The sequence below is a fragment of the Momordica charantia genome, assembly GCF_013281855.1.
Source record: "Momordica charantia cultivar OHB3-1 chromosome 4 unlocalized genomic scaffold, Mcharantia_2.0 BLBB01000004.1, whole genome shotgun sequence".
Taxonomy (NCBI): Eukaryota; Viridiplantae; Streptophyta; class Magnoliopsida; order Cucurbitales; family Cucurbitaceae; genus Momordica; species Momordica charantia.
The window spans coordinates 23,931,494-23,954,866 of NW_028275162.1; the positions used below are offsets into that span (position 1 = coordinate 23,931,494).

The window sequence follows — 23,373 nt, forward strand, 5'->3', positions numbered from 1 at the left end:
AAATTTTGATGAAATAAATGAGACAAAAATGAAAATTAATGAACCAAAATAGTCTTTAAAGTACAATGACAAAGAAAAATAAATAAAAATTAAAAATATTGAGAAAAAATCAACATTTTAAAAATATAAATATCAAAATAAACAAAAGTAGAAGATGGGTATAGATCACACCAGAGTATTTAGATAAAAATAAATAAATAAATAACGTAATTAAAATGGAAAAAAGCTGTTTCCGGCTATGATTTATTATCAAAATAACTTTTTTCAAGAGGAAGTAAAATAAAATAGAAATGTGTGAATTTATAATTTACCCTTAATTATTTATATATTTCTTAGGAGTAGGGAAATCCCGCTTATGTTTGTTTTAGCCATTACTAACTCTTTTTTTTATTATTAATTTATTAATCATAAAGTGAGCATATATATATATATATATATATATTTTTTTTTTTTTTAATACTACATGTTGGGGAGGGGATTCGAACTCACAATCACTTGGTTGGAGGTATATGCCAATTACCGCTGAGCTATGCTCGTTTTGGCCATAAAATGAGCATATTATAGTATATGGATGCTTAGATATTTGTCCGGTTCATATTGCATTGCTTCCCATCCTCAATTTTCATATGCCACACTGCACTTTTAACGGGGACGAAATTATTGACTTTTTTCCTTAAAAAAAAGTTTAAATCTCATTGGCTATACTTTTAGGTAGTTCAAAAAATAATAAAACCGTCTATTATATTTTATGAAATTTTAGAAAATAACTATATTGATTTTTTAATTTGTAGGAGGGTTATTTTAGTACATGACCTTTAAGAAAATTATTATTCTGTCTATTAATATTCGCTCCCTCGATATTCACTTCAATTCATTTACATGATTTTAAAATTTTAATACATAGACACATTAATATATTAATACATATATTCGAAATCATATTATTAATTTTTACAATAAGTTTATGGATTAAAATAAATATTTTGAAAATTCGTGTATGAAAATAGAATAAATTTGAAAGTTTGAAAAATTAAATAGAAATTTTTAAAATTCTGTGAAAAACATAGAATCATCTTAAAAGTTCAAGGACAAAAATGTAATTTAAACGGAAGAGAAATATATGCATTTATTTAATTGAGGAAAAGACCTCGAGTCAATTGAAACGTCCTTTTCTCTGGAAAAAAAATATAATTTAAAATTTAAAAATGTTTTAAATGAATCCAGATCTTTAAAATTAGTTCCATGGAAAGAAGGGGTAACGTTGTCATGACAATTTTTCATCTTCTTCATTTTATAACAACCAATCAACAGATTTTTTTTATAACAATAATCAAACAAGATATAAGATGGGAATATATTAAATGATAGCCGTATCAAATCACTAATAATCAAATCAAAATTATTATATATGTAATTTATTGGTTAAATTACTAATTTGGTCATTATAGTTTGATCATGATTGATTATAGGCAATGAAACATATTTTTTATTTGACAAATTATATTAAGGTTTAAAATTGAATTAACAAAAAAAACAGAGAGAGAGATGATATTCTGGGCAGAAAAAAAAAAGGTATATGGATGGTTCGTGGAATTTAACCCAGCCATAAGATCAAACTAACACTTTTAAAGGAATAAATTAAAATTAAGGTCAAAGTATGGTTATTTAACAAATTTTATAATATGTCTATAAAAAAAATTATAATATCAAAAAGCATTTATTTAGTTAATAATTTGCATACTTCATAAAAAAACAATTTCATATTTAGTTCTTCTTTTTGCTGCACATACCAAGTGGTTTCAAATTTTTTTAAAAAACACTACTAAAATAATTTTAAATTGGGTCTTAAAAAAACTATTAAATTTTGTTAATAAAAAAAGTTAATATGTCACTAGATTATTGTTTTATTAACATATTTTATCACATTTACCTTCCGTTTTGAAAAAGAATTAATTTTGTTGAAAGTGGGTTAGATTTGCTTATCAGCAAGTTAAATTTTATTTGTCGGGGCATATTTATGTCTCTGTATTGTTAACATTATCTCAATGATCATTAGACATTTTGTTAACCAATTTTAACATTTTTTTTTTACAAGATGACCTATTAAGAATTTGATAATTCTAAAAAATGTGATGAAATTGAGAATTCTTTCCAAAAATAGAAACCATTCTACATATTTTGCTATACATAAAATATATAATTTAACCATTACTAAAACAAGAGTGTAAAAAAATGTTATAAATTGATTTATTTTGTTTATTTAAAATTCTCACGAGCTTAGCTCAATGAAAATTAACACTTGATTATGACTAAAAGGTCATGAGTTCGAATCTCACTGACGTGGTGTACCGAAAAAAATTAAAATTCTCAAAATTATATGGCGTATTAAAATTATGAGAGGGAAAGAAAAAGGTCAACCCCTTTTCTATTCACATTTTAACGAATTCAATATTTTTGTATGTTGTCTCAACTCTCCCTCCTCCCTCCTTCCTCCTTCCATTTCTGTTGGTCTTTCTGCTTTTTCAGTAAAGAGAAAAAGGGAAAAAATAAATAAATAAAAATACACCCTTCAATTCAATTTAATGATTATAAAAAATGGAGCCAATTTTTCCATTCTTAATCGGAAAAGTCTATGATATTTTGAAACGTGGTAGAAAATTATTATTTCAAAGACAAAAGAAATTTATTGGCATGTTAGATGCACAAACATTAAAATTACTAATTTTTTTTTATATAATCAAACTGTATTTTGAAAATATTCTTCAAAAAGCATCTTCTCGAATTTGATATGTCAACATTAAATAGGTTTTATATTGTTGAAATTCATCTTCTCCTGCGATTTTATGCTTACATTGAAATTGACATGAAAGGCCCAAAATGGGACTATCTATTGGCCCAATAGCAAAGTGGGCTACACAGCCCAAGTGAATTGCATGACGTTTTACTCTCCTCAAAGGCCCGTATTAAAGAAACCCACACCTTTCTTGGGTATAAACTACACCTCTAACTTTTGCAATCTTGTCGCCGCAATTACTACAAAAATTGTCATTATTTATTGATTTAATATGAAAGGTTGATATTTGAACCTTCGAAAAAAAAGTCTTTACTATTGTGTTTTGTCCATTTACACAAAATTTTTATTTTAGTTATATGTTAGGTCACGAGTTTTCAAACAAATTTGAATTAATAGCAATATTTATTTTAATTTTTATGAAATAAAACAAAGTTTAAAGATTAAAATGTCATATAAAGACTAATAAAGCTGACTAAGTCCCTCCCTTGATGTATATATAATATGAAAACTATTAAAACATCATCACCTTAATCTCGCCCTTTAGGGGATGTTTAGGGTTGGAGTTGCGCATGCATGTTTTTAAATCAAAATAAAACTATATAAGGGGCTTGAATAAATAGTGGGAAATTATTTAAGGTTGGTGGTATATATCCAATATTCAAAAATTAAACTTGGAAATTAGATAAAATATTGCCAGTCAAACTTTTCCTATCGAATCACTCGAGGAGCACATGCCAAAAGTTGATACAACTCTACATGGAAATATGTACAAATATCAAGAGAAAAAACTCTTATGTTTAAATCAGTAATAATCTAAAATATTTTATCTCATGATAAAAAATCAAAATTGCATTCTTGTGTATGAAGTAGGTCTCTCTATATTTATAGGCGTAGGCGGGTGGGGTTCCACCCACCTGTCACTTTCTTAGCTGCACGATTTCCGGCCTGATATATGCAACAATGGTTACTAAACCCTCCGCATATTTCTTAATCTCGTCCTTTACCAAGGTCCGAGCTGGCAAAGTCCAATTGAGATTACGTTTGGTAATTTTTTTTGGTGTTATTATAGTACTTTTTGTCCTAGTTGGTAATGGTTCCTCAGCTCTTTCGTGGCAGAGGATCATTGTTGCTTCCAACACACAACCTATGCCCAAAACTCTCCCGTTTAGAACAGGTAAAGATCATAAATATGCCTCAATTACCATATCCCTTACAACCCTGAGAGTGTATTATATTTAACCAATGGGTACGTATAAACTTAAAACAATTGGGGTAATTGGAATTAATTTGTAGGTAAGAGGGCAGTAAAGAGAGAGAGAGGGTGAAGGGTTTCATATATATTTACGAGGGAGAGAGAGAGAGAGGGGCCAACAACCGTTTAATTTCCAAAGCTCTGCAAAAAATACAAAACCAAGAGAAGAAGTAGTAGCAAGTGCAGAGTGGTCAAAGGCATTGCAATTAATGAAACAAGCAGAAGGAAGAAAATAAAGAAATGAACAAGTTAAAAGAGAAGAAAAAAGAAACGCCATAATGAAATAGCAGTAGTGGAGAGAAACGGTTGCATTAGAGACAGTAAAAACTAAAGAAAGGGTGGTGGCATATGTGCAACTTTTTCTGCACTCTCCTCATGCCTGCCACGTCCCTCTTTGCTTCACTGGCATCGACCATTTCTCTTCCCACCCCCTCAAGGCTCCACTATATATATAATAATACACCCACTCCCATATCTCACACCATCAAATCAAATACTTTTCTCCTCCGCCGTCCGTGTCTGTTTCCGGCCACCTCCACCGATCAATGGCAGCTAACAACCGCCCTTCCAAGCTTGAAAGGACTCTCTCCTTGACTTCCGAGCCCAGGACTCTTACCAAGGAGCAATGCGACTACGCCAGGGTACCCTACCCTATTATTAACTATTTTTCATTTATTCATTCAATACAAATATATTATCGTTTGGAAAAATACGACTCGGCTCCTCGGAGCAATCTGGTCTTCGTGAACAACATAGTTAAAAGGAGAGACTTCTATCAAAATTAATGAATTGTCAATTTTTTAACGAGGTGAAGATACGGTTTTGTCGAACCAAATATTTTACATGTTGTTTTATTGTTCTAATTTCCTTTTTTCTCTTACACTTTACAGGCAGTGGCATCCATGCAGGCCATGGAGAAGCACCGCGTCGCATTCCCCGGAACCAACGTAAAGATCAAATCATTAATCAAATTATATCTATATTTATATATTAATAACCCCTTTTTATTTTATCATCATCTTCAGTGTTTTTCACCTCTCATATACATATTGAATGAATTACTCCTGTTATTGTCAATTGATTTTGAGATAGATATTATAAATATTAATATGATATCAGAATCCAAATCAGCATCCGATCCAAAATGGGATCTGACGAAGATTGAACAGCGAAAAAACTACAGTCTTGAAGGGACATGATAGACATTACACTACTCCTCTCATTTTTAGTTAGTTTTGAAATATAAATCCATGAATATTGATAACCTCCCTCGCATTGTTAATGTTGCTAACAAAAATTCACGTTCGAACATGAGATCTTCTCTATTTTGAGTTGAATCAAAGTTTAACCCAAGTTAGTAGCTTTAAGCTTATACATTTATGGTATGATAATGATATCATGTTAAATCTAAAAATGGATAATCCAGCAGCTTAAGTTTGTACATTTTTTCTTTTAACGTTCTTCTTCTTTTTGACACCATATTATTCTCAATTGAGAAACTTAAGTTCTGATAATATTCTTTTAATTAACATGGGTACGGCCATTATTGTTTAGACGATGAGTTTTTGTTTGGTATAGGGTGCAGAAAGTGGAGGGGCCAAAGGAAAAGCTGATCGTGATGAAGGGACGTCGGCCGCGGCGGCGATGAAGCTTCCGAACTGATACATGGGATTCCGGTGCGGTGGCCGCCGGCCGGCGGCAGTTCGAACTTGCTTTGGCGTTTGCTAGCATTTTATTTCTCCTTCTTGTCTGTTGTGTGTTTAATGAAGTTATATGTGTACTCTCACGTGCCTTGCACACGTGCTTTTATAATAAAGAATGCTTCTGGTTGACGTGACATCGTTTTATTTGTTCCTATGTGAGAGAAAATATTTAGCTTCATGATACTCAAAAAAAATTAATAATAAATATTTAGCTTCATTTACAAACATTAATTCTATAATTATATACAAAATAGTTAAAAGAAGAAAAAATTCCAAAATGTGCTAACTGGTTGAACACTAACAACTTTCCTAAAATTTAAACATTTAAATCTTAACTTTTAAACTTCGTTTTACCTACAACCAAACTTTACTAATTAATATACCAATTAAAAAAATAATTACTTAAGCCATCAAATTGTTGATGCAATTGGTTTTTGATATAGTATATTGGTTATAATTTGTTCAAGTGATGATGATGAAGAATATAGTGTGGAGTATATTTGAAAATTTGCATTTATATGATATTATGTCATCATTTTGAGTGTGTAGATTTCATTATGCGACTTTCAATATAACTTACTTCATGGTATTATATTATAACATGTTCAATTTCATTTCCAATCTCAAGGAAACATTTTTATTTTTGAACCATGATAGATTCATGATCCCGAACTAATTATGGTAAATTTTTACTAAATTTGTTTCTTTCGTTACACAGCCGTTAATTAACGAACAAAATCTAATTATTTAATACTTTTCTAGTTTTGTTATCGCTCTCAATTGTACGTTTGTCAACCAAAACAATAATTGTTGTACTCTGCGGGCAATAAATCTCCATTTTTGTCATTTAATTTTAAAAAAAATGATACATTTTGTCGTCGAGCGAGAGGATAATTATATTAGTTAATATCAAATTGAGAAAATTAAAATGGAAAGATATTTTTGTATCAAATGCCCTTTTAATATAAAATCAAAAGTTGTTAATTGTGTTAATCAATATCTAGAATGGAACCATACACATATCAATGGGAAGAACTATAAGTGTGCGAATATTTGGAGGATTAGGTAACTTTTATCCATTTTTTTTTCTTTTAGGTTTTTTTTAATTATTATTATCTCTTTATATTATAAAAAACAACGAACCGGTAGGCGTGCTTGAACAAAGAGAGGAGGGGAGCTAAAAAAATAAAATTAGTAATTACATACCTTATAAAAAAAATAAAAATTAAAAATTAATTTTGGTAATGTCATCGTAGTTCCAAAATGTTCATTTTAGTCCCTACACTTTTAACTTTTATTTATTTTAATCCTGATACTTTCAAAATATTTATTTGGGTTCCTGTACTTTTTAAAAGTCATCCTCTTTAATTTTTATTTTCAAAATTTTAACACAAATTTACATGAAACGGAAACTCTTTAAAGTAATAGTTACATTTTAAGAAATATATTAAGTATAATGTCGTGTTGAAATTGTGATGGAAAAAATGAAATTAAAAATAAAATTTAAGGATAAAAATGGTAACTTTTAAACATATATGGATTACCGTTATAAAATGAACAAAGTTAAAAATACATCAACACAAAAAAAAATTAAAAAGCATAGCAATTAAAAATATAGTAACCAATTAAAAGACATATTTTTAGTAGGGGTGTTCATGGGTTAGGTTGGGTCGGGTTAGGTGGGATCTTGGGACCAACCCGAATTTTCGAGTTGGCCATATATAGGAACTATCGGGTTTGAATTGGATGGTCCAACCCAACATCTTTGGGTTGGGTTTTGTTGCGTTGTTTTTTTTTTTAATTATCCCGACGACGACAAGGAATTGGGATTAAAATTAAATAGGCAACTAAGATTAAGATACAAAATGGAAGAAGATAATAGAAAAACTTAAATGGAAGGTTAGAATTAAAACTAAATGGACGATTGACATTGAAGATAAAGATATTATGTATATATATATATATATATATATATATATATATATATATATATAATTAAAAAATACACATATATGCATAAACTCAGGTTGACCGATTTTTTTAAAGTTGAACTGGAGACCCAACCCAACCCGATGCTTCATCTAACCCAACTCAACTCTTACAGTTTGGGTTGGATTTGTGGAGTTATTGGGTTTTTTTTAACACCCTACATTTTTAGTACAACCTTTTGGGTGCGTGAGAATTGTACTTGAAGCTCATGAAGAACAAATAAAAGATAAGCTACTATTATTCTTTTGAAGAAAATCTATGAAGACCATGACTTTTTTTTTTTTTTTTTGATACCATGAGTATCCAGGCTGCTTACTACTAATCTGGACAATCACCCGACGCTACAATATTTGATGTCGAAAAATAGATAGAAATTATTAATTTTTATGGTAGATAGTCATCATGAGATTTTAACCCATTCGTTTCAAGACATCTCTGTTTTAATTCTTTTTTTTTCTTTTTTTTCTTATCTTTTTTGTTAGTATATTAAACAAGGGGATTTCAGAGCTTTGGATTGGAAAGAAGTAGAGAGTCTCATAACGAACCATCGCTAACGTTTGGCATTGGAAATGGAATACATTAGCAATTCAATTTGTTTTTTTTTTTTCCTTTTTCCTGTTACCAAAGACAAAAACATGAGATGGTTCAACGAGACAGACACATCGTTCCTCTCCTATCCTTCCGTAAGGTTTGCAGAACGACATGTCGTCATGTCCATTCTTAACACCACAAGACAACGTAAAAACAAAAAACAAAAAAAACAAAAACGCAGGCAGTAACAGCAACAGCAGCAGTAGCAGCACAACTTAAAAAAGACTTTTAAGACAAGAAGAGAATACCCCCACAGTTTACACCGAGGGGGTGAGGAAAAAGTCATAAGGAAGGTAAGGACACGTGTCTAGTCTAGACTTGATCATCCCGGCCCACTTTGGCGGTGGCCTGCTGCTTCTCTAGTTGGGCCTTGGGCAGGCCCATCTCCATGGACCCAGCGCTCGTGGGCTTCTTCTCTGAGGCGGCCCCGCGATCACGGTACACGAAGTAGAGAATCAGCTGGAGCGCCCCCAGGCCACACCCGAACCCATTCGGCACCTGCAAGTTCAACCTCAATTATTGCCTCCAATAGAAACACCCTCTTCTCGCATGCATATTTATTGGCCAACACTATCAACAACTTTTTTTTTTTTTTAAATGAAGAAAAGGGAATTTAATTATTGGAGATATAAAATGAGTTTTTGGGAGTTGGTGCGTATCACAAAATTCGAGGGGGAGGGGGGGCGAGTGTGTGGTGGTGGTGCAGGAAAAATTGCAAGCGGGGGAGTGGCATGGAAACCAAGCAAAAGCCAAAATTGGGAGTTGGAAGTGAGGAAAACAGCCAAAATTAGTACTTACAGCAACGAAAGGGTCGCGGCCCAGAAGGCCGTATATGAACCACGAAGTGCCACACAAGAACACGAACAGCGACAGGAAAAATGGCATGAACTCTACACTCTTCGTCTTTATCACTGTTCTCTGCAGTAGTAACGCCACACTAATTCAAACTTCATTGCTTTTTCTAGATTCAAATTTTTCAAAATTTTAACCATAGTCATCTTATTTTTCAGTTTTTTTTATTTATTTATTTCAAAATGTGGCTATGCTTAACAAAAAGAACCAAAAACAAAAACTTATGTCATACATAAATATATATGTATTTTTAAGTATATAATCAATTAAACTCGAACCCATGATGGGAAAAGTCAAATATATGTAATAACTAAATATATATTAAATTTATGTTGCCGAGTAAAATTTAGGTGCGGTACAAGATCAACCTAATTTTATTTTCTTTCGATTTATTAAACCTAGAGGTGATTTGATAAGGACAATGAAAAGCTTCCGAAATAAAACTTTTCCAAGTCAAAAATATTTCCAAAATTGGCAATAGCGTGGGTGAAAATACTTCAGACAGTGAAAAGCGATGATATCATTTTGCTTGTTCAAAAACGACACCTCGGAACCAGAAATTGAAAAAGAAAAAATAATAAATTTTTTACCCTAGCAGGGTTGTGCTACCTACCTACCACAGAAAGCCAGCATTGATGACCAACTTCACGAGAAGCGAAAAGAAGATGGATAAAGCGGGAAAAGAAAAAAAAAAAAAAAACTAGTTTATCAGTTATCACTTATCAGTCATTCATTAATTACTTACTGTAAAAATAAAAGCAGAGGAAGAAGAAAGCAAAATCCAATTGGACCCATAAAGATTTTTTTTTGTGGTATTTAGGGCAATAAAAATTGAAAAGTGTGTTGTTGTTTGAGATTTGATTTTACTTACCATTATGGAGAGCGGCGAGCCATACATGAGGATGGAGAAAATGGTAGCAGCAAGGCCGCAGAAGAGCTTTCTGTTTTGGCCGTGCAATGCGAAGAGCGAGACCAGCGCCACGGCGGCGAAGGCGGCCATCGCACATGTAAACAGCCCGCCGATTTTCGCCTTTTCCTTCTTCGGCGCGTAGATCAGGAAGATCAACACGTAGATGATCTCAATCGCCGCCCCTGTCCCGTTGATCGTCGATACCAATAGGTTGTGTGGGGACACAAATGGCAGACCATACCTTTTCAAAAAACACAAACAAAAAATCAAAAACAGAGAGTGATTTTGGATTTCGGATTTCGGATTTTGAAATCGTACCAAGCAGAGAGAAGGCAATTGAGCATCGTCATGACGTAGGGAATGCCGGAGAATTGCTCCGTCGATTTGCACTTTACGATTCTCTTGAAAGTAATTCTGAAAAATTTAAAACAGAATCAAAGCCTCAGTCGAATTGGAGGAAGAAATCGCCGGCAAGAACATGCAAGAAGAAACAAAAACAGAGAGAGAGGGAGGATTCTTGTTCATACATTGGCGACAAGAACAGAAACAGAGCAGTCGCATTTCCTGCAAGAAGAAAAACAAAGAAATGAACACTTATTTGTAAACAGAAACAAATCTCATCTCAAACTAACATAAACTTGAACTGACCAAGAACGCCGAACAAGAAGTGCAGAACATCCATTTTCTTTTTTCTCTGGATCAAAATCAGAAGTAGAAACAAAACAATTAGAGTATTTTCTCTTCCAGACGAAGAGAAACAGCGGAATCAGAAGGGCACCGCAGAGGAGGAGAAGCGAAGGTTTATATATACAGAGACAGAGAGAAGTGGATGGATAGAGATGAAATTCTGAGTCGGTAGAGTAAGATTAAGATAACCGCTGGGTTTTTACAATTTGAGATTCGGAGTAATTTTTTTTTGTTATCCACATCCAGCTGTGTGTCTACAGCGTGCAAATTTCTTCTCTCTCCGTCTCAAAATTCGCTCTGCAATCAATGTGGATTCGAAACACTTGGAAGTATTATGCAAAATTAATGTGAGATTACTTCTTAGAAAACCAAAATTAATTTCGAAATTTTGGGTTGGTTCTACTGTTCTTGCTACGTGATGAGCGAGGGCGGGCGTCTGAATAGTTGGTTGGTTTCCTGTGGTTTATTTTCATCATCTTTACATGCCCTACCTTCTCAATCTCATTGGTCCATTTAAGTAGGTATTTACAATTTGTATCCCTATAATTGATTTGTGTTAATTCTCTCCTAACTCTTAATTAGCTTAAAATACTATTTTGGTTCTTATATTATAAACTTCAATTCATATCATTTTATTTTTCAAAATATTCATTTTGGTATTGTACTTTCAACCATGATTTATTTTAGTTTTTATGCTTCCAAAATGTTCATTTTCGTCCTATAATTTTAAAAAGTGATATTTTATACATGACATAAAGTCACATTTTAAAAATTATATTAAATGTAGTGTGATGTTGATGTTGTAATAGAAAGAATGAGATTAAAAGACCAAAATTGTCACTTTTGACCAAAGCGAGCAGAACAGTAATTGACATATAATTAAGTACGATAATTAAAATGAACTAACGTTCAAAATACAATAATCAAAATAAATATTTTAAAAGTAGTAGGGCCAAAATAAACCAAAGCTGAATTAAAATACATGTACAAAGATGCATTTTAGAAAAACAAGATAACAATCCCTAAAACTTCATTGGTCTAAATGGAAATAAAATTTTGCACTATTGAATGACTAAAAAAAACCTTCACTGTCAAAACGTTCACTAAAAAAGAAAAAAACTATCAAAACTCATCAACTTCAAATTTTACACCATTTAATATCCTTTTTTCTAATGAAATCTTTCTTCTTTTCTTTTCTTTTTTTTTTTAAGAAATTTTTAGTGAAATATTGTTAATTATGAACCATACATATGTTGTATAATTCATCCAACTCAGAATTAAAATATATTTTTAACAACTCTTCTAACAAAGTCTATAAGATGAAAGGTGTACACTTAAGGTAAAAATTATAATACTTTTTGAAGTTTAAAGTAAATATTGTAAGATTTATCTAAATTTAAGGTATAATTAAATGAAATTGAAATTTATGATAAAAACTAATATTACATTATCAACCAGAAAATTTTGATTTTTTAAATTTTAATTAAGCTTTTTGTTTTTTCTGTTTCAATTCTGTTTTTTTTTTCCTTCTTTGTACGAAACGTTTTTAAATAGACAAAATTTTTAAAACTATTAATGTGTTTGTTTTATTTTTTGGTTTTTTGTTCCTTCGATCTTTCACTAGAAATCTTGGACAAAGGATACGTTTTTCCCCACTACTTTTTACTGGAAAATAAAACGCAGTAGTAATGACATTCATTTCTGTAAACAAGAAAATACAGACCAAAAGTTTTATCAAATTTGACTACAGTTTTAAAAAATTTTGTCGGAATTTAAATAAAATTAGGGAAGAATGGGTTAATAAACCACTCAAAATACTTAGACTAGAACTCATAATTATTTTTAAAAAATCTATAATTTCACACTTTTCTAATAGGAAAATAGTTTATTATTCAACAATAAATGCAAAATATATATATATATATATATATATATATATATTTATTTATTTATTTTTAAATAGTAACGATTTGACAAATATTTAACGGTGAGTAGAACAATATTCAAGGTGCAAGTATTCAAAATTTTCAATAGAGGGCAATTAAGAGGACATCAATAACCGTCATGTTCTTCAAAATCATATTTAGCTTTTTTTTTCCTTTTTTTATTTGTTAAATTAGCTAAAACAATTTTAAAAGTATCACGTAAAATTTTGATTTGAGTTACTTCGAATTTTATTTATATCCAAAGTATCTGTCTTCATTTTTTTTTTCATCTTTTGTAAATAACATTCATATTTTAAACTGTGCAGATTTCAAACTAATTATTTTTTAACTTAGGACGAAAGGAATAAATGAATGATTTGGAATTAAAAATAAGAAATGTTGCAAATATTACTCCGGCAATTTTTTTATTAATACCGAGACAAATAAATACAAGAAAATACCTACAATATGTTAAAATACAGAGAATTTTAAAATAATTTCAAAAGAATAATATAAGAGCAACATTATTTGCATGTGAACCAGTGCAAGAATTTTGTTGGTAATTAATTACTATAATAAAACTTAATAATATATTAATAAATGTCCTTTTGCAAATATATATTTGAACTTTTTTATCATTTTAGACGCTTACGTCACCGAAATTTCCTTTTCCAGTGACGCAGCTGCAGATGACAGTACTAGGGGTAACGTGGGCAGACATAGGAATTTGTGCACGTGGGGCCCGCCGCCTATTTACGTGCTAAATTTGTAATAAGTTAGTAAAATTGGGGGCAGAAAGACAAGACAATAATCAAAATTTTTAATTATATTGTTGTTATTATTTTCATACTTGGTGGGATTATTGAAATTTATGCTATAATAAACATGTGCTTCTCTCGTAGTTTAGGCTCTAACTAAAACCTTTGTGTAACACATCTCACAAGTTATAACTAAAGAGATCATTCAAATAAACAAATAATAATTCATCTAATAAATTTTAAAACATATATTGTTATTATTGATGTCGAAATTTCGTTTATTAAGATTCCGTCAAATTTGCACCCATTATTAATAATGAAATCAAAGGACGTCAACCTGTAAAGTCAAACTTTCAAAACCAAACAATACTGAATACCGGTGTGGCTGTAGTCACACAGGCTCCGATACTTAAATCAGAATCAGAATAATTGAATAGAAAGAGTCATGTATATCTTGCATACCTTTAGGATTTAGTTTGCTCTTCTATTTATAGATATTCAACCGTGACGTCCTTAGGAAACGAACCATTCTTGACCTGAGCATTTTGTTGAGGGATAGATGTCAAATTCAGGTGTCGTCAGCCCATAGTAGGATTTTACCAAGGTTGAAGTAGGTTCGGGTCATCAGATGAACATTGTCGGAGTTCTCGATCGATCGGTCGACCGTGGCCTGGTCATGCTATGGATCTCATCCTGCTTTGGAACTGGCTCCTAGTCATATTTTAGATCTGGTCGTGCCCTAGATCCGATCATACCATGAACTTGTGGTGTAGTTTACCTGTTAGTTCTAGCTTTGTCTTCCCATAGCGATCATAAAAAAAGTTACTCGTTTCTCAAGATTTAAGTTGAGTGATAGATTCTAAAATTTATAAAGAGACGGAGAATCACATATTTCTCTCCATAACACATTAATCTTATTTATTAATTATATATTTTATTGTTATTTGCTTTCAAGTTTTAGTTACTATTTTTAAATTAAAAATTTTGAAACAAAAAATTATCAATATTAGCTATGTAAACTCCCGTGAATATAAGCTAATATTATAAAATTACATCTACAAACCGACCATGATTATTGATGAAGTTCGTAGAACTTTGAATGCTAGTCATGGCTCTTTTTTCATTATTTTTTATTTTACATATATCTTTTAAAATAAGTACAAATTAAAAATTTAATCAATTAATTCACTAATCAAGTAAGCATCTATATTATCTCTATATTATGAATTGTACATATTCAATTAGAGTCGTGTGTCATTTATCAAGGTATTGTATTTTAAAAAAGCATCTACATTATCGCTAAATTATTATGAGTTGTGAATGTCCAATCAGAATCGTGTGTTATTTATCGATGTATTGTATTTTAATTATTAGATAGATTAGTTATTAATTTCATTATTCTACTTTCCATTTTAACATTGATAATTAAAGATAAATAACATCTATTATTAATTATATTTTTGGTCTAAAATTGAAGCTGAGAAGTTGATAAATCAAAGCACAAAAACTTATGAGGATGCAATGAATATTTTATCTTCCAACATTTTCTTCTCGTCTTTTAACTTATTCAGAATTTATGGAAGATTCAAAGAGAGAGAGAGAGAAACGGCTTTATAAAATTGATTTAGATACTATGGATCAGAACTTTGAGTAATATTTGAATGCGATCTATATTTTCAATGCGTCCAAAATTTGACAGTTGTTTAATTTTATTTGGAAAAATGAAATTTTATATTTCTCATTTTATATATTTTTTATTTTTTATTTATAAAAAGTTTAATAGGTATCATTGATATATAAAATATACATACCTACCAACGACATATTATGTGGAATTTTATAAATAAAATTCATACTCAAAAGTGAGCGATTTTCGACCTAAAAGCTCAAATTAGCTTCTACAAATTGAAACTACACTTGAAACGAAAAATTTTCAAACTCTAAAGGCGAGTGTTTAAAATTAACCTGATTTCACCACATTATTAATAGAACACGTAGAGGAAAACGGAAAAAATTAAGAAAAAGTCGGATCTCTTTGGACAATAAAAGAAGAGCTTAAATTAAAAGAGGTGACAATAGTCTCCACGAACCCAAGTCAAGACCTGTATTACAAATTCGATCAACCATCTATATGATTTGATCATTACATCAACAGTTTGTTGGAAGAGAACTTTAATTTCGTCAACAACAAGTGGACAACAAACATACTCACACGTCTAGTTAAACAAGTAGTTCTCAAAACTCCAAACCTTAATTATTTTGCTAATCATCAACCCTTGCCACTTAATACTGGTGAATCTTTCACATATAGAGATTAATAAAAACTATAAAACAATAATAATAAGCATATATGGTTTGAAATTTGGGGGTGGCGATTGGGATATGTAGGACGACCAAATTACTGAGGAGATGCATGAATGCCAATTTAGTGCAGCTTTTGGAAGTTGCCAATGAGAAAATAACAAGTTTCCCATAACTTGAAGAATCTGCGACTTCGCTTTTTGAAGATTGAATTATTGGATTTGATGACTACATGTTCATGTTCTTGCCCAAATCTTTTGGTCTTCCACAATAGCATGTGTCATTAGGTTCATGTCTATTTCTAGACTGGGAGTTTTAGGCTTCCTGCATTCTTCACGATCACAATTTTTTTTTTAGAGAATGTCGATATCTCGATAGAAATGTTAAAATTGACATTTTTATGATTCGAGTGATGTTTAACAGTATTATTAAAATACTAGGTGTGCGGCATTTTTTATTTATGAAAATAAATATCAACATGTCTATCAATATTTTTCTCTTATAAGTGATGAATCTCACTTTTTATGACTCATTAAATGCACTGACACATTGATTTAAAATTTTTTTGTTCAAGAAGCTTGTTTTACCTAATTATTATATTCAAAATAACAAAAAATTTCATACTACACATAGTGTAAAGTTAAAGAAAAAATGTACCTTACACCATTTATTTTCAAATTGTCGACTTTTCTTTAGACTCTGCAAAATTTAAAGAAAAATCGAATCTAAAAAATTTTTGATGATTTATTAGAGAAGAAAAAAAAGTTACCATTACAAAGATTGCGTAGAAAAAATAAAATAATATATATATATATATATATATATATATACACACTCAAACTCTAAGCCCCTCAACCCATGGTAGATCTGCCCTGGTTAAATGTATGGTTAAGAAATTAAAAGATGTTTGTTTTAGTCTGTATCTAATAGAAATGAGAGTGGTAGTTACTATAAATGATATTTCTTTTCCATTTCCAACTTATTATGATATATAGAAGTGTCATGAATTTAGTTGTTTGACTTGTTTGATGTGTTTTAACTTGGTACAACATACATTTAATCTAGTGATTTTATAATTAGAAATTGACGTTGAAACTAATTGAATAGACAATCGATCTCACCAGAGTTGAACTACTGATCTCGAAATATTTTTATTTTTTGTATTTTATAAAACTAAATCGACTAACATGAAAACGACCAAATCACATAATTCAGTTGAATCAATTATTTCGATTTCAACTTGTACACGATGACGTAACAAAGATTGAAGTAGACATTATATACACACATATATTATAGAGTGGGATATATAAGAGAGGCTTTTTGAAAGACAACTTGATTATTATGCCCTAGCATACAGGACTCTTTTGGAAGGCTTAGGAATCACAAACAAAGTTTGGCCACATAAAGAAAAACCTCAAGCATTAATGTTTTAGTGCTCTCTCTCTTCCATGTGTGGATGAAATCCTTTGCCCACATCTTTGCTTTGGTACAAATTCAACTTTCCTAATCAATTTCTCTTGTATTTCTTGCGACCGTAACACGACACGTAATGACTTCCAACTACTTTTAAAACCGAAGATCCTATAACAAACTGATATGAGTTCTTTCAACATACTTCATTTTTCGTCCACATATTTTTTTTAATATTTATAAGATTTTGATATAGACTATAGTTATAGAGTAGTATCTATCTATTATGTGAGTTTTTTAATTTATCCCTTTGTTGTTTATACAATCTCAAAATACCTAACACATTTTGATAGTTGTGTATTGCTCGTTGTATTTGTCTTCTCTAATGCACTATAACCCCATCTTCACCTTGTTTAGATTCAATTGTCATTTTTTTCTCGATAATTGTGAGTCGAAATTTTGCTCCCATATATTCAGAACAACCCCGCCCGGCTTAGACCCAAGTGTCATATTACAAATTCATTACACAACCAAACATATATATTGATGTACAAACTCCAACTCCACTTCGAAACTACATAAATCCAAGTTTTAAATAAAGACAAACACCTTCCAGATGATATATCCATTTCTTTTTACTCAGTCTTTATAATATTCCCTGCATTATCCTAACTGATGACCATTTAATGTAATGAGGGTGGGTGACCTAAGAGATAGGTAAAGTGTGCATTAATTAAGGGATTTTATTACCATATACATGCATGGCAGCCCCAAATAATTAACTCATAAAACCACATTTATTTTCTTTCTAAGTTTCTGATGGAAAAGGAAATCAAACACATGCCTGCAATCAATGAACAAATTCCAAATACCTGCTTGACATGATATTTTCTTTATTCTAACAGCAAATTTTGGCAGTAGAGAAACACCAATTCGCATTCTCTCCATGATCTCTTAGAACTTTTTCCGAAGCCAAAATTCTGTGTTTGTATCTGCACTTTCGGTCTCTTCAACCCAAAGCCTCCTTTTTTGGGTTCTAAAACTTTTCAAATGTTTTTGCCGTAAAAGACAATTTGAAACAAAACCGTCTGTGTGTTCCCAAAAAGAAAAGAAAAAAATGGCTAGTGACTCTGAAACGACGCCGTCCTATTGAGAGTCTGTTTCATAAATTATAATATAATAAAGAAGATGTATAGGAACTGGATGCCTATGGATTGTGTTGTAACGTTCAAGAGAAATGGCACGGGTTCTTAGGCAGAAACCACTCCCCAGCTTGATTTGAATTTTGATTCCTGCCCTTTTTTCGTATGTTCTGTTCTTGTTCTCTTCTGGTCTGATACGTAAGATGGGGAACAGATTGTCACGAGATTGTATGCCTTCCCCCTTCACGATTTGATTGGAGAATATAGTAATGCCAATGCAAATGGGGCTGGCATGGGATGTCCCATTTCAAAGATCTAAATCCTACACACTTTTAGATGAATTCTGTGTTTGTACTTGTAGAGCTGGTCCACAACTTCTGATGCTGATCCTTAGAGTGGTCTCGTAGTTGGATGATGGGGTTGGTTGATGAATTTCTCGTGTTTTTCGATCATCGTGCCACTTTTTGGGGAAGAAGATCCCCAAACATTGGATGACGAGATTCGATGAATTATGGCTTAAATTCTTGTATACGGTGGTGTTGTGAATTCACAATGTTATTTCTCATGGAAGTGTTGCGCCGATGAGATTAGAATTGGACTACCATACTTGAAAATAGATCAGATGTTGAATTACATTAACTATTCATCCTGTAATGTAATATTTTCTCTGGACGTTTATAGAACATCACTTTACAATTCTTCTAAGATATGAAATACACAAACTTTCAGACTGGTTATGGGCAAAAAGAACAAAAGGGCTGAGGCGAAATGGGTGGCTTCGTGTGTGTTTATGTCAAGGCAATGGCATAGGGGGCTTCCAATTTGAGAATTCGACCAACTGTCTATTTACAAGAGATCCATTGTGCAACCAAAATGTTTCAGTTGATTGGTGAAACTGCCTAACTTTTCTCTGAAGTTCCCACAGAATTCCCTGCATGGTAGAGCATGGTGCAGATTCTGAGACGAAAACCCACAGGCACCTCACTCGTCTACCTCGAGCTATCATCTCTTCTATGGCTGCATCTGCAAGAGGGAAAGAGAGAGCCGAGATTCGGCTGTAAGTTTTAAGACAATAGAAGGTACGCATAGGATGTAACTGGTGAGTGAATTAACCTGGAATTGACTCCAGATACTCCAACAGTTGAGGGCCTATTTCATTTGATGGCCATTTTATTGAGATCTGAGAGTAGTCAATTACATTCTGGAAAGGCAATTCAACCTGATCCGATAGTATAACTGGAACACACTCCTGTAGAACAGAGCATGATATTATCCTGATTACGAGTTCGTCTCTTAAGCTAAGTGCGTATGTGTGTGAGGGAGAGAGACATACCACAAAAAATGACTCGTAAAAACGAAGTGTCCAAGACGACTCTCCACGTGGAGCAAGACAGAATTTTGCATTGCGCAGGTGCTCAAAATACTCCAACTTTCCCAATTTGTCAGGACCACTGAACTTTAAAACTGGAGATTCCAACTGTTTGGGATATCATATCCATTTTTGGTATATTTCTCAATATTAGATTACTAGAAATGGGAGTTTTCATTACCCCATATTTGTGAGACTCCATTCAGTAAATGAGGCAAGTTAAAGAAAACAACGTACCTTTTCAGGAAATTGTTTTGCAAGTTCTATCAACTTTAGACGACCAACTTTTCCTTGATCGCGTCCTAAATAGTTTGCCAAGTACTTCCTTTTAGATAAAGGCAAAGGCTGGACTATGTTAGCTCCATGTGAAGTCATACCATCATCAACGTTGCCAGGAATGATGATATCTTTCCATGTATTGAAAGCACTAATGTCTTTCTTATCTGTCCGATCCCCCTATACTAACAGGAAAAAATATTTTATAATTATTATTTTAGAAATAGTTACAAGAAAAGTCAAGAAAATTGAAGTTAATAACTTAATATAAGGCTTAACTACCATCCAACCAAAACAAATTACCAACCAAAACAAATTAGAGTATTGACATTGTTAGCATAATGGTACAACGAAAATAACTGGTTTTCATTTGCCGAAAATCTATCAAATTTTTCTTGCTGAATTAAATCTCAGGTACAATTATGCAATATGTTTAATTCCAAATGCAACCAGTCAAATTTTCCAGATATGAGTCACTTATTGCCATTAATGTAAGGTTGCAATTTGGAGAGTACAATTGCCACAGGAGACATTTGATTACTTTATTACATAAATATCAATATCTCAAGCACAACATCTTATGAAATTTTTTATACCTCTGGAGTAAGTATTATGGAACGATTTATGTAAGTCGCCCAAGATTTAAATAAGTGAGCTCCTGCACCACTGCAATTGGGTAGCACGAGTGTAAGCAATAAAAGTTGGAAGCAGTACTTCTGAAATTTGCACAAAAAATATGTTACAACAATACCAAGAAATTAGCCTATTCTTGCTCAAAGTGAAATTTGAGCAAACTATCAAAACTGAGACTAATAGCTATATGTTGAATACTTAAAATTTGTTCGTTAACAGGCTCATAATCGACCCCTAGTGTTGTTCATTTCCACAAATATCTAATTACATAAACTACTAGAACAAAAACCTTATACCTTGGGAAAACAAATATGTGGTCACGACCCCCTGAGAGCCTGAAATATGGCATTTGACTTAAAACCTGGAAGGTTGACAAAATTAGCACAATATGCAATATGATTAGCCTTTTCTCGACCCATAACTACAGGAAACATCACTAAGACAGTGTAACCATTTTAGCCTATACTTCACAATATCAAGCAACAATAAGCGGACAGTACCTGTACATATGCTTGGTTAATCTCCTTGTCATTCAGACCACCTAGCATCCTAACACATTTAACATAAGCTGGCACAAAGAAAAAATCTGCTTCTTCTTTCTTTCTTGTTCGAAATCTTGACTGTAGGAGTAATCTGTGAATTTTCACCTGCAATTCACCATCACATAATATAGAAAACAAGATGATTGTCAATGACAAATTCTACAAAAGATGCTGGTATCAAACAATTTTTTTTCTTTTTTTATAAAGTAAGAGGAAACAGTGACTAAGTGCCCTCCCTAACAAGCCCAATGACTCGCAAAAAAACTTCCAGACAATCAATCCAATCCCAAATCTCAATGACTTCTCTCACTCTAGCCCGAAAATCGTTTGTTTCCCCTCTTTACATAATTCCCACGAGATAGCACTGAACAAGAAAAGTTTAAGAGCGTTGGAATAATTCTTAATGTTTAAGGTAATATCGATTGAACTAAAAGTTTGTTAACACTTCATGGTAGATTTTTCAATCGGTGCTTCTTCGTAATCTCCATTGACATAAGTTGAGCGCATATTTATTCTTCCCCTTTCGTATTTTTCCTTTCAATGAATGTCACTGTCTCCATAAAATATATTAAAAGAATGTGCTCAATAAGAAACAAAGTTAAGCATTACATCATAATGTTAAACAAAGAACTTCCTAAGTAATAGGTACAGCTCAAACTTCCGCTGTTTTTCATTTCCCACCGTTCTCTTACAAGCAAAAACAAAAAATCAAAATCAAGCCTATACACACATTCATAGGATGAAAATGGTCAAGTGTATGAACAGTAAGCAGCAGCTAAACATAATAATCTCAATAGAGGGAGGATAAACAGTTTCAGAACTTGAAATTGGATAAGTCAAATAATGGAGTTAGAAAACAAAATTACCTGAGTGCCCCATTGGCCTTTCAAACAAGCAGCAGCCGTGATCTTCCCGTCCCTCCCGTACATCAAAGCTTTGAGCCCCTGAATTTCGTTCTCTTCATAGACGTAAATCTTGAGAGAGAGATGCGAACCATACCCTCTCTCCGGCCACGATACGGATCCATCGTCGTTGGATTCGACGGCATAGTGTGACTGACGGGCACGACCATTTAACAAGTTATGAGCGGAGGGAGCGAGCAATCGATCGAAGGCGCGGGTAAGGAAGAAGGTGGTGCAGACTAATAGCAGCGCCCCGATCTGATGGGTTCTTGTGCATAGTGGAGGATTATGGTGAGCTCCGAATTGTCTCCCTTTGTTGTTCACGCTTCCCATCCTTCGTCTTCCTCGCTCTCACACTCTCCTCCCTCCAATGGACGACACAAGTTCAGAATTTTTGAAGGGTTTCTGAAAATTATAGCCTGAAAGTGAAAACTATTCAATTCAAGGTAGAAGTTCGATCCACCCTCACTGAACCTTTCTTCATTTCACCTCTCAAAACTCAAAAACTATTTTTAATTTGGTAAAATTATAATTTTGGTCTTTTATTTTTTTTCTTATTCCTATACCTTTTTGGATTTATTTTTTTTTATATATTTATTCTATGAGCTCAACTCCGCCATAAATACAAGCATATGAATTTCATCCTTTAACCTCATAATCAATGATGTTAGTTTTATAAGTTGGATTTATTAATTTTTTTAGTTCGATAACATATGAGATTTTACGAATGTCCTTAACTAATTAAACTATGTTCGAATGATAAGTTTATTGGATTTGGTAACCAATTTTATTGTTGTTCATATTTACCTGATATCTAGTATCATTTTCAAATGTCTTGACTTCTTAACCAAATATATCAATTGATTTTATAATAACAACGATATAATTTTAGTTAAAATGGCAAGTAATAAACAATTAACTAGTACGTTGTGAAAGTTGTGTTTTAAAATTTTAAAGGTAATTTCAAAATTTGACTAAACCTAGCCGGCTCAATTGGTGTTTAACCATACTTGTTGATCACTTCAATATTGGTAACTAATTTTATCTTTAACAATTATTTTAACGTAAACATAACTCAATTGGTTAACACATATATATGTCAATCGGAAAGGAACTCCCACCCACACATGCACACATGCTATGTAATTGTATAGGAAAAAAACCCTATTATTATAGTTTACTTATATATACAATGAGTGATCGGTATAAAAATCATCTATATTGTCATAAATTTAAAACTCACCTTATAATATATGTTTGACAATTAATTTGTATGCCCAATCTAATATACACTACTCGTATTTTTTCAAATAAGCGTTGAACAGAATATACCT

At 31.9% G+C, this 23,373-nt stretch overlaps 2 protein-coding genes and 1 long non-coding RNA gene across 3 annotated transcripts; 1 reads left to right on the forward strand and 2 right to left on the reverse strand.

Annotated features, from left to right (window-relative positions):
* Positions 1-4,529: 4,529 nt before the first annotated feature.
* Positions 4,530-5,883, forward strand: LOC148212047 (uncharacterized). The gene is made up of 3 exons (XR_015790468.1): positions 4,530-4,687; positions 4,937-4,993; positions 5,625-5,883. It is a non-coding gene; the product is annotated as an uncharacterized LOC148212047 (long non-coding RNA).
* A 2,392-nt stretch (positions 5,884-8,275) lies between these two features.
* On the reverse strand, positions 8,276-10,898 carry SWEET1 (Nodulin MtN3 family protein). Its single transcript, XM_088123296.1, has 6 exons — positions 10,740-10,898; positions 10,619-10,655; positions 10,410-10,505; positions 10,053-10,332; positions 9,128-9,247; positions 8,276-8,827 (listed from the first exon to the last, which is right to left on the reverse strand). The coding sequence occupies exons 1-6, from the start codon at positions 10,771-10,773 to the stop codon at positions 8,642-8,644; spliced, it is 753 nt and encodes a 250-aa protein (XP_087979422.1). The 5' UTR covers positions 10,774-10,898; the 3' UTR covers positions 8,276-8,641.
* Positions 10,899-18,924: 8,026 nt separating this feature from the next.
* On the reverse strand, positions 18,925-22,546 carry LOC111012004 (Exostosin family protein). Its single transcript, XM_022286020.2, has 8 exons — positions 22,004-22,546; positions 21,096-21,242; positions 20,892-20,956; positions 20,559-20,628; positions 19,924-20,142; positions 19,651-19,794; positions 19,431-19,566; positions 18,925-19,340 (listed from the first exon to the last, which is right to left on the reverse strand). The coding sequence occupies exons 1-8, from the start codon at positions 22,370-22,372 to the stop codon at positions 19,111-19,113; spliced, it is 1,380 nt and encodes a 459-aa protein (XP_022141712.1). The 5' UTR covers positions 22,373-22,546; the 3' UTR covers positions 18,925-19,110.
* Positions 22,547-23,373: the final 827 nt, after the last annotated feature.

Excerpts from the sequence above, each read along its gene's own strand:
- SWEET1 (XM_088123296.1), bottom strand. The coding sequence starts at position 10,773 with ATGGATGTTCTGCACTTCTTGTTCGGCGTTCTTG. Across the intron at positions 10,656-10,739 it reads CTTCTTGTTCGGCGTTCTTG|GAAATGCGACTGCTCTGTTT; the intron begins GTCAGTTCAAGT and ends TTCTTCTTGCAG. Across the intron at positions 9,248-10,052 it reads GCTCGCCGCTCTCCATAATG|AGAACAGTGATAAAGACGAA; the intron begins GTAAGTAAAATC and ends TTACTACTGCAG.
- LOC111012004 (XM_022286020.2), bottom strand. The coding sequence starts at position 22,372 with ATGGGAAGCGTGAACAACAAAGGGAGACAATTCGGAGCTCACCATAAT. Across the intron at positions 19,567-19,650 it reads TTTACGAGTCATTTTTTGTG|GAGTGTGTTCCAGTTATACT; the intron begins GTATGTCTCTCT and ends TCTGTTCTACAG. Across the intron at positions 19,341-19,430 it reads GTATCTGGAGTCAATTCCAG|ATGCAGCCATAGAAGAGATG; the intron begins GTTAATTCACTC and ends TCCCTCTTGCAG.